At 49.4% G+C, this 11,030-nt stretch overlaps 1 protein-coding gene across 1 annotated transcript; it reads right to left on the bottom strand.

Annotated features, from left to right (window-relative positions):
- Window positions 1–1,729: 1,729 nt before the first annotated feature.
- LOC148683989 (uncharacterized) lies at window positions 1,730–5,858 on the bottom strand. The gene has a single exon (XM_088655890.1). The coding sequence runs from the start codon at window positions 5,852–5,854 to the stop codon at window positions 4,427–4,429; it is 1,428 nt and encodes a 475-aa protein (XP_088512016.1). The 5' UTR covers window positions 5,855–5,858; the 3' UTR covers window positions 1,730–4,426.
- Window positions 5,859–11,030: the final 5,172 nt, after the last annotated feature.

The raw sequence follows: 11,030 nt of genomic DNA, 5'->3' as shown, positions 1-11,030 counted from the left end.
TTGGGTCAGGCAGCCCTGTTTAGGGAAGCTTTTAATCTTTAAGAAATTAGTGTATTCTAATATTTCTGTTGGAAGCCGCCCAGAGTGGCTGGGGAAACCCAGCCAGATGGGCGGGGTATAAATAATAAATTATTATATTATTATTGGGAAACCATGGAGAAGTAAAAACTTAAACTTCATGTTGGCTGGGTAATCCTGGGCCTGCCCTCAAAGCAGCCCACAGTTGGCTACTGTTGTGAAAATACAATGTCAGTCATTTTTGAGAATACATTAGGAGTCTACCTTGGATTCTTGAAAACTCACTACCTGGCAGTGGAAGAAGACATGATCAGCGGTTCCCGAGTTCCTGGGCCAAAAACCAAGATTCAATAAATCAGCTCTGCTGATCCCATATTTTATTTCCTGTAGGTTCAGCTTTCCTGGCAGATTACAGGGAAAGTGATGAGAGTCGGCAGGTAATAAAAAGCTTTCTATAACTAATAAAGGGGAAGTATTATTGTATTGAGAACAACTTGTGTGTGGAAATTGTACTGAGAACAACTAGCCTTTCTGCAAAAGATCTGGGGGAACAGTAGTCCGAGGAAAAACAGAGTCTGTAACACCTAGATTCCCCCAGTTCATTTATTTCTTTATTTTTCATGCGCAGCTCACCTTCCCTCCAAGGAGCTCAGAGTTGCAGACTTGGGCTCCCTTCACTCGGCAAATACCTCAGCGTTCTTGGGCAGCCATTACACAAAGAGTGAGAGATTATGGATAACTGTAAGTTGTCCTTTTATACATGCTTCTCTGGATAGAAACACTTGAAGACTTTGAACCGCCCTGAGACCTTTGGATGAAGGGCAGTATATGAATTTAATAAATGAATAAAAGAAGAAATGACGAAAGCACGAGCTCTCCCAAAACAGTTAAGACAGGTCAAATTTCCCCCTGGGCCAGAATTGGCACACTAGGTGCCTCCAGATTGTCAGCATTTTGCAGGAGAGATTCAGATGCATATCAGAACTGTAGATATGCCAGAACTGCCAGAGTGGCTTAAAGCTCTCTGGCACCCTATTGCAACAAACATACTTTTTTTAAAAAGGAATGTTTGCAGTGTGGAAACGCAAATGGGATGAACAAAGGATTAAGTGGGGAAAGTCTAAAGAAAACCCGCAAGCAAACAAGGGTGAATGCTCATTGTCATGTAACCTCCCTGTAAACAAATGGGAACAAATGCTCAATGAAGTCTAGAAATCGGTTGTGGCTCAGTGGTAGAGCATCTGCTTCACATGTCCCAGGTTCCCAGGTTCAATCCCCAGCATCTCCCATCTACCCCACAAATAACCCAGAGATGCATTTTAAATAAAAAGCACACATTCTACTCATGTAAAAACACTAGACGGGCCATACAAATAACCCAGAAATGCATTTTAAATAAAATGACACATTCTACTCATGTAAAAACAAGCTGATCCCTGGACCGTCCGTGGGCCGGATTGCGAAGGCTTTTGGGCCTGAGGTTGCCTACCCCTGCCTGAAACTGTGCCGGGAAACATTTCCAGCAGTATGGATTTTATGCAAACGTGTTAAAAGATTCATATGGAGCATAGATTATAAAAAAACAACAATTGCCCACCAGGGGTTTGGATGGCACAAAGCTACCCTAAACTGCAGACAGTGCTACAGGAAACACATTTGCGGTTCGAGGACCCGCCCCCCGCAAGAAATAAAGACACAGTGACACGTGGTATTAAGGTTAATGGGTAGAATAAGGCCACAACTTTATTGGTTAAAGCAAGTGAGAGGTATTGGCTTAGGCATTGGACTCCCTAGCAAGCGTGACTCCACCCCGCTCGGCGGGGGGTCATATCAGGTTAACACCCCAAGGGAGGAGCCTGTTGATGCAAATACAACTGAAAGCTCCCCCTGGTGCCACCGGGGTCGTGCCATGGCCCTAGCCACCCGCAGGGCGTCGGACGGGATCCACGACCGCCGGATCCCTTAAGGGGATACCCCTATATGAGGAGGGTTGGATGATGGCCACAACCAGTCCTCGAACACACCAGACAACTCCATATTCCAATGCCTACCGCCAAATACCGAAGAAGAAGTTGTGACGAATTGCTACGAGGTAGGCGAAAAAACCAAGAGGCCGGTGCCAATTAGCCAATTGGAGAAAAAACTCCTACCCGGACCCTTTGGGCCACCAAAGGCGACCCAAAGGCGACCAACCGAAGTCCATAGCAAGGTCGAAATGTACCTGACTAAGGGACGACCTAAAGGGCGGGTGGGTGGGAGATCCGATGTGGTGCAGGGGCAAAGAGGGGCGATCTGGAGCCTGCCGCGCTATTTTAAAGACCTGTTAGCTCCGCCCCCTCAGCTGGCCCTATTGGCCAGCCCTGAGCGCGGCAGGTAAAGGTGGAGCAGGGGGCGGATCCCGCCCCCTGCCTGTTGCGTAGAGCAGGTCCCGTCCGCAAATCCCCCCCTCTCTGAAGAGGAGGGGTCTTGCGGTTCGAGGACCCGCCCCCCGCAAGAAATAAAGACACAGTGACACGTGGTATTAAGGTTAATGGGTAGAATAAGGCCACAACTTTATTGGTTAAAGCAAGTGAGAGGTATTGGCTTAGGCATTGGACTCCCTAGCAAGCGTGACTCCACCCCGCTCGGCGGGGGGTCATATCAGGTTAACACCCCAAGGGAGGAGCCTGTTGATGCAAATACAACTGAAAGCTCCCCCTGGTGCCACCGGGGTCGTGCCATGGCCCTAGCCACCCGCAGGGCGTCGGACGGGATCCACGACCGCCGGATCCCTTAAGGGGATACCCCTATATGAGGAGGGTTGGATGATGGCCACAACCAGTCCTCGAACACACCAGACAACTCCATATTCCAATGCCTACCGCCACCCGAGCCCAAAAGGGGCTCGCCGCCAATACCCTCACCGCTGTAACCAAGCCCTAATGCTTCGTGTGATATCAGCCAGCCAGATGTCGTTTCCTTGATCTGAAAGATGCACGCCATCATCACGGTAGAGAGCCACCTCACTGAACTTGATTTCAGGGTGCTCCACAACATTGCCCTCCATGCTACGCAGTTTGCGTGCCAAAACACGATTCAGCAGTTTCCTGGATTTTTCCAAGGCCCGTGGGTTATGACTGTCGCGCCACACTCTCCTCTTGAGCAGTGTGGACCAAAACAAGGTAGTAGCCGGGAACAAGGCAGCAAGTCCATCAAAGTCCTTCTTTATATGGAGCAATAAGTCCACGCTCTTTCTGTAAGCAAGATCATTTTCCCCCAGCTGGATAATGAGGATATCAGGGGGACCGCAAGCAGCAGCTCGAGCTGTCACAGCAGGCATCAGCTCTTCCCAACGCATCCCACGCCTTGAGATCCAGGAAACGCACACGTCAGCCGGCAAACGCAGGTTGTTGCCAAGGCCCCGATCGCACGCCCGCACTCGTGCCCAGTGCACGATGCTGTGCCCACAAATCCAGACTCGTACTGAGGATGAAGCTGCGGAATGAAGGGAGGAGAGGGGGGAGGTAAGTGGCTGCCAGCTAAAGATCTTTACGAATGTACCCCTTATAGGCGTTCGACTTCCAGCGGCCCAATTCCTTAATCCTGTCTGTAGGGAGGCCTAAATGTGCTGCAGTGGTAGCAGCCCCTATCCTAAAAGAATGTGCGGCATATTCCTTTGCTGGAAACCCGCATGCGTCGATTGCCATGCGCAAGACCCGCGTGAACTGGTGCCTCATCAGCCGGGAACCGTCCTCATGAATAAATAGTGGGCCAGCGCCAGCAGGTCTCAGGCACAAATAACGCCTAGTGTCCTTCACAGGACATGGACCTCGATGGTCAGAAGCTGTTAACTTTAACCAGGCGCCCTTGCCGCGCTGATCAGTTTTCGAACTGCGGATATGTACTAACAGTTCTGCGCTGGACAACTGAATGTCATTCAAAAGAAGGCCACGATATTCATTGTCTGAGTGCTTTTCCACTACTATCTCTCCGACCCTGAGGGCCCCAAAGAAGGAGATGGCATAGGCTGCAGAAAATAAACGTGCCTCGTATCTAGACCAACAAATTAACCTTAACTTTTGGCGAACCAGGCAGAGCAATTCGTAAGTTATTGGCCTACGCCCTTCGGCTTTTTTGGGCTGAAGCCTGCCCCAACCGTCAATTGCCCTGTGGACGATGAAGTCCGCACAAGGGTCCAAGGAGAACATAGACTTACTGAAGAAAGTAATTGCAGCTGTATGTATTTTTAAAGTTTTTGCTGCCCGCCCCAAAGTGTACTGATGCTCCAAGTATTGTAAAACGTGATCTGTGGTCGGAGGGATATTATGTGCAAGGGCTAGAACTTTGCACCGGTAGTCCAAAAAGTTACCCCAGATTTGATTGTATGAACGGAGGGTAGAAGGGGCCACGGAGGCCAATACTCCCTTAATCACGTTGCGTTTCCAAGGCTCCAGAGGTGGTCCGGGAAGGGTTCTGGCCACTGCTGAGCCAGAGGTGCCAGTGACCGGAAGCGGTCCATCTGAAATCGAGATAAAGCATCCGCTATGTCATTCTTTATCCCAGGCACAAACTTGGCTGAAAACAGTATGTTACACTCTAGGCAGAGCAGCACAAATGAGCGCAGTAGACTGGAAACCCTATCAGAACGTGAGGATTGCTTGGCCAATACGTTTACCACAGCTTGATTGTCGGTCCTGAAGCAAACCCGGCGGTTCCGGAATTCGGCTGTCCACAGGTGCACTGCAACCACTATTGGGAAAAACTCAAGAAAAGTGAGATCCCTAGTGATGGCCTTGCCTTGCCAGCTCTTTGGCCAACGCTGAGCGCACCAGCGCCCTCGGAAGTAGACGCCGAACCCAAGGGACCCCGCCGCATCAGATTGGACCTGAAAGTCTGCATGTAACGTCAAGGTGTCCTGCCACAATGAGATACCATTATAATGCTTCAAAAATTTTAACCACATTTCCAAATCTGCTTTGACGGACTTTGGGAGGCGGACCCTGTGATGAGGCAGCTTGAGGCCGGCGGACAATCTAGACAGCCGCGAGCAAAAGGGGCGGCCAGGGGAGACTACCCTACATGCGAAATTAAGATGGCCAAGGAGGGATTGGATCTGCCTAAGGGTAAGCTTTTTAAGTGGAAGGACCTCACGTATGGTATCACTAAGGGCGCGGATTTTATCTCGGGGTAGGCGGGAAGACTGAGAAATGGTATCTAGCTCAATGCCAAGAAAGGTGAGGGAGTGAACTGGACCCTCCGTTTTATCGGCAGCCAGGGGAACGCCTAATTCATGGGCTAGGGACGCAAATGCATTTAAAAGAAAAGCACATTCTGCTGTGTCTGGTTTTCCCACGAGTAAATAATCATCCAGATAATGACACACCCCTGACAGGCCGGTCCTAAACCGCAGGGCCCATTCCAGGAAGGTGCTGAAGGTCTCAAATGCAGCACAGGAAACCGAACAACCCATCGGCATGGCCTTGTCATAGTAAAAATTTCCTTGGAACCTGAAACCCAATAAATGAAAATCCCTCGGATGAACTGGCAAGAGCCGGAAGGCGGACTCAATGTCACACTTTGCCAGGAGGGCACCCGGCCCATGTCCCCTAACTAGCTTTACTGCCTGATCAAAAGATGCATATTTGACTGAGCATAACTCGGGTGGTATCGCATCGTTAACGGAGCCTCCTTTTGGATAGGAAAGGTTGTGAATTAACCGATATTCCCCCGGGGACTTCTTGGGGACAATGCCTAAAGGGGAGATGTGTAGGTTTTGAAGTGGGGGGTCAGGGAAGGGGCCTGCCACCCTACCCGCTGCAATCTCTTTTCCAATTTTTTTGATGGCGACCTCGGGCATTTCCCTGACGGGTTGGGCAAGAGTTAATGCAGAGCACAGCTGGAATTGCCAGCTCCACCTAGAGATAGAACCTGTGGCAGAAAGGGCTATAGGACAAAGGCATTGTACAGGAACCATTATTATTCTTTTGCAAATAGGCCTTTCCCCCAAGGTGCTGTAACAAGCAACAAAGACTCCAGAGTTGGCTGGCTGGCTGATTTGCGGAGCCCTGTGGTGGCTTGGGAGGGCGTTTTAAGCTCCCTAGTCATATGGGGATTTATTCTCAAGAGCAGCTAGACTCAAGAAACAGTGGCTTTGTGTGTACTGAAGAACTCTCTGTTGTTGGTTCATCAGACAGCTTTGAAGTTTCTCTCTCTCACCCTCAGTGCTCCCCAGCTGTAAATGTCAGCGTGCATCTTCCCCAAAAGTCTGCTTTATATTGCTGAAACTTCATTCTGGAAGAGAGGTGTGACCGAATTTTTCCCCAGATCAGGTGGTGTTGGAAGGATGTAGGTCCAGCAAGCGATCTGGGGCAGAGGGAGAAGATACAGACAGACAGGCCACGTCACTCATTGTGGATCCATCTGGACTCTAGTACAAAATGAAGCTGTTCTAAGGCAAAACCCCGCAGAGAGATCAGCTAATGGGTGACTTGTTTTGAGGAGAGCTGTCTCAACCAAGGCTGACTGCACACTAGTGATTTAAAATGCAGTTAGGCCATCCTTTTCTCAGTTTGGATCGAAGCTGGTTCGGGGATGAACACATCAAAACTCAGCATTTCATAAGAAACGACAGGATCAATTCAGGACAGGGAATAGATATGGATTGTGGCTAACATCGCCCACATCTACACCGTACATTTGAATGCCACTGTAAACAGTCATGGCTTCCCCCAAATTCTGGGAGCTATATAGAATCATAGAATCATAGAGTTGGAAGAGACCACAAAGGCCATCCAGTCCAACCCCCTGCCAAACAGGAAACACCATCAAAGCATTCCTGACAGATGGCTGTCAAGCCTCTGCTGAAAGACCTCCAAAGAAGGAGACTCCACCACACTCCTTGGCAGCAAATTCCACTGTCAAACAGCTCTTACTGTCATGAAGTTCTTCCTAACATTTGGGTGGAATTTTCTTTCTTGTAGTTTGAATCCATTGCTCCGTGTCCGCTTCTCTGGAGCAGCTGAAAACAACCTTTCTCCCTCCTCTATATGACATCCTTTTATATATTTGAACATGGCTATCATATCACCCCTTAACCTTCTCTTCTCCAGGCTAAACATACCCAGCTCATAGCTGTCAACCCTCCCTTTTTTGTGGGAAACTCCCTTATTCCAAGCCACAGCTGTCAAGTTTCCCTTTTTTGTTGTTGTTGGAAATTCCCTTATTCCAGCTCCATTTCCCGCTGCTATCCTGGATTGTTAGATATACGGTAGACTGTCCCCGGGACAGGTGAGGCTGCTGATCCCTTATTTTCAAATCTGAAAGTTGACAGCTATAACCCAGCTCCCTAAGCCGTTCCTCATAAGGCATTGTTTCCAGGCCTTTGACCATTTTGGTTGCCCTCCTCTGGACAAGTTCCAGCTTGTCAGTATCCGTCTTGAACTGCGGTGCCCAGAACTGGACACAGTACTCCAGGTGAGGTCTCACCAGAGCAGAATACAGTGGTACTATTACTTTCCTTGATCTAGATGCTATACTCCTATTGATGCAGCCCATAATTGCATTGGCTTATTTAGCTGCTGCATCACACTGTTGACTCATGTCAAGTTTGTGCTCTACCAAGACTCCTAGATCCTTTTCACATGTACTGCTCTCAAGCCAGGTGTCTCCCATCCTGTATTTGTGCCTTTCATTTTATTTTATTTTTTGCCCAAGTGTAGTACTTTACATTTCTCCCTGTTAAAATTCATCTTGTTTTATTCATCTGTAGTTTGTTTTGGGTGCTGAAAATTCATCTGTAGTTTGTTTTGGGTGCTGAAAGTTGTTAGGAGACCTTTATTTTCCTTATAATGCTAAAATTCCCAAAATTGGTTTAACAGTCAACCCTTCATCCCAGGGAACTCTGAGAACTGTAGCTCTGTGCGGGGAATAGGGGGCCTCCTAACATCTCTCTCAGCACCCAGGAGAAACTACAGCTCCCATAATTCTTTGGGGGAGGCCAAGACTATTTGAAGTGGCATTGCAGCGCTTCAAATGTATGGTGTGTGTGGCCATTTTGTGCTCCCAAAGCAGCAGTGGGAGCACATAGGAGCAGGGGCGAAGGAAGGGGGGGCGGGGACGGTCCACTCCAGGTGCCATCATGGATGGGGGTGACAAATTATCAAGGAACAATTACTGCCCTACTAGGGTGGTTAATAAAAAATAACTTTTTTAAAAAAAATGCTTGCTCCAAAGGTCTTACCTTACTACACTAGGGATTATATAGCTATATATGAAATTTCATGCATATCCTATATAATAAAGTGCAAGTGTCTCTGCGTCCAGATTCCCTGTGTCCCTGTGTCCGCGCTACTGCACATGTGCCCCACGGACACAGGGATTGGATGCAGAGACTGCACACACACACACACATGCACTCTCCCCACCTACCGTTTCCCTGCGGCCGCCAACCACTGCTCCCAGCCGGACTGAGCGTTGGCGGCGGGCGGGGGGAGAGAGAGCGTGTGTTCGTCCAGCAAGGACAACTCTATCGGCGGCTGGGGGAGAGGAAGGAAGGAGGAGAAAGGGCTGCTTTCTCCTCCTTCGTTCCTGTCCCCCTGCCGCCGACAACAAGGACAGGTCCCGGGGTTCGGAGAAGCAAGAAGAGGAGGGGGTTCTGCAAGAAGAGGAGGGGAGCTCCATGCGAGGCAGCAAAAGCTTCCTCTCCTCCTCTTCTTGCAGAATCAGCGAGACTCCTGCCTAGTGTGGCACCATGCGCCTGCTGCCACTCTAGGCAGTAGTCTCGCTGGTTCTGCAAGAAGAGGAGGAGAGGAAGCTTTTGCTGCCTCGCATGGAGCTCCTGGCTGCTGCGCTCAGCCGGACACCAGCCGCTCGGCGCCCCTTGGGCGCCCCTGGTGGCCAGGCCCCCTGGTGCATTGCGCCACCCAGCCCGGGCCTAGAGCCGGCCCTGTGTACTGCAAGATCATCAACTTGTCCCTGGGCACAGGGACTTTCCCAGAGGAGTTGAAGGAGGCAGTGGTGCGTCCACTCTTAAAGAAAACATCTCTAGATCCTTTAGATCTATCCAATTATCGCCCGGTTTCGAATCTTCCGTACCTGGGTAAGATAATTGAGAGAGTGGTTGCCGAACAGCTTGGTAGGTTTCTGGATGAAACATCGGCTCTAGATCCATTTCAGTCCGGCTTTCGCCCTGGTCATGGGACCGAGACAGCTCTGGTAGCCTTAACAGATGATCTCCGTAGACAGCTGGATCGAGGTGGGTCGGGACTGCTGATTCTTTTAGACCTGTCAGCAGCCTTCGATATGGTCGATCATGACCTTTTAGACTACCGCCTTGCCGACGTGGGGATTCAGGGCACAGTCCAACAATGGCTGCGTTCCTTCATCTCAGGTCGGGGACAGAGAGTGGCGCTAGGGAGGGAGTTGTCGCCGCGGCACCCCTTGGTGTGTGGAGTCCCGCAAGACACAATCCTTTCCCCAATGCTTTTTAATATCTTTATGCGCCCCCTTGCCCAGATTGTCCGGAGTTTTGGGCTGGGTTGTCATCAATATGCTGATGACACCCAGATCTATCTGTTGATGGACGGCTGCCCTGCCTCGGCCCCGGACACACTCACCAGGTGCTTGGAAGCTGTGGCTGGATGGCTACGTGGGAGCCGACTGAAGTTAAATCCTTCGAAGACAGAGGTCCTCTGGCTAGGTCGGGGCGACATGGGGTTGGGGGGCCAACTCCCATCTTTTGCAGGGGCTCAATTGGTACCAGCGCCTTCTGTCAAGAGTTTGGGTGTAACCTTTGACACCTCCCTTTCCATGGAGGCACAGGTTGCATCCACAGCAAAGGTGGCATTTTTCCATCTCCGCCGCATCAAGCAGTTGGTCCCTTACCTCTCTCGCCCCGATCTGGCCACAGTGATCCATGCGACAATCACCTCCAGGCTTGATTATTGTAACTCGCTCTACGCAGGGTTGCCCTTAAAGCTGACCCAGAAACTCCAGCGGGTGCAGAATGCCGCGGCGAGGCTCCTTACAGGGTCCCGGCCGCGGGATCACATTCATCCAGTGCTTTACCAGCTGCACTGGCTCCCGGTGGAGTACAGGATCAGGTTTAAGGTGCTGGTTTTGACCTTTAAAGCCCTATGCGACTTGGGACCCTCGTACCTACGGGACCGCCTCTCCTGGTATGCCCCGCGGAGGACCTTAAGGTCCACAAACAATAATATTCTGGAGATCCCGAGTCATAAGATGGCTAGATTGGCCTCTACTAGAGCCAGGGCCTTTTCAGTACTGGCCCCAACCTGGTGGAACGCTCTTTCCCAGGAGACCAGGGCCCTGCGGGATTTGTCATCTTTCCGCAGGGCCTGCAAGACAGAGCTGTTCCGCCTGGCCTTTGGGTTAGACTCAGCCTGACCCCTGTGTTTTTCTCCCTCATGGCTTGGATTTATGGCCTACTTGAAATGAGGCTGCACTTTAAATTTTAATACTGTATTTTAACTAATTGTTTTTATGTTTTATTGTGGTTCTGTTGGTGTCAGCCACTTATGGCCTACTTGAAATGAGGCTGCACTTTAAATTTTAATACTGTATTTTAATCTGTATTTTAATTAATTGTTTTTATGTTTTATTGTGGTTCTGTTGGTGTCAGCCGCCCTGAGCCCGGTTTTTGACTGGGGAGGGCGGGGTATAAATAAAAATTTATTATTATTATTATTGTTGTTGTTGTTGTTGTTGTTTATTGTGACAGTACCTGCACTTTGGAACTCCCCGCCTATTGCAACAAAGCACGTGCCTTTGCTAGACTCTTTTCGGGCACCTGCTAAAAGCATTTTTCCTTAGGCAAGCATACCTAGATGCTTAGGAAGTTGAAGTAATTTTAATATTAATATTTTAGCTTTTGTATGTTTTAAGGTAGGATTGTTAATTTTTCTTGATTTTACTGCTGTGGTGTTTTTTTGTTTTGGTAAACCACTTTGCAGGTTTTTTAAAAATACATTTTATTAAATAAATAAACAATAAATATAAATAAAATGACACAAGCC

This window comes from Zootoca vivipara, chromosome 12, assembly GCF_965207765.1.
Source record: "Zootoca vivipara chromosome 12, rZooViv2.hap1.1, whole genome shotgun sequence".
Lineage (NCBI taxonomy): Eukaryota > Metazoa > Chordata > Lepidosauria > Squamata > Lacertidae > Zootoca > Zootoca vivipara.
Note: the sequence above shows the minus strand (reverse complement) of the source record. Positions and strands in the feature narration are given on the sequence as shown.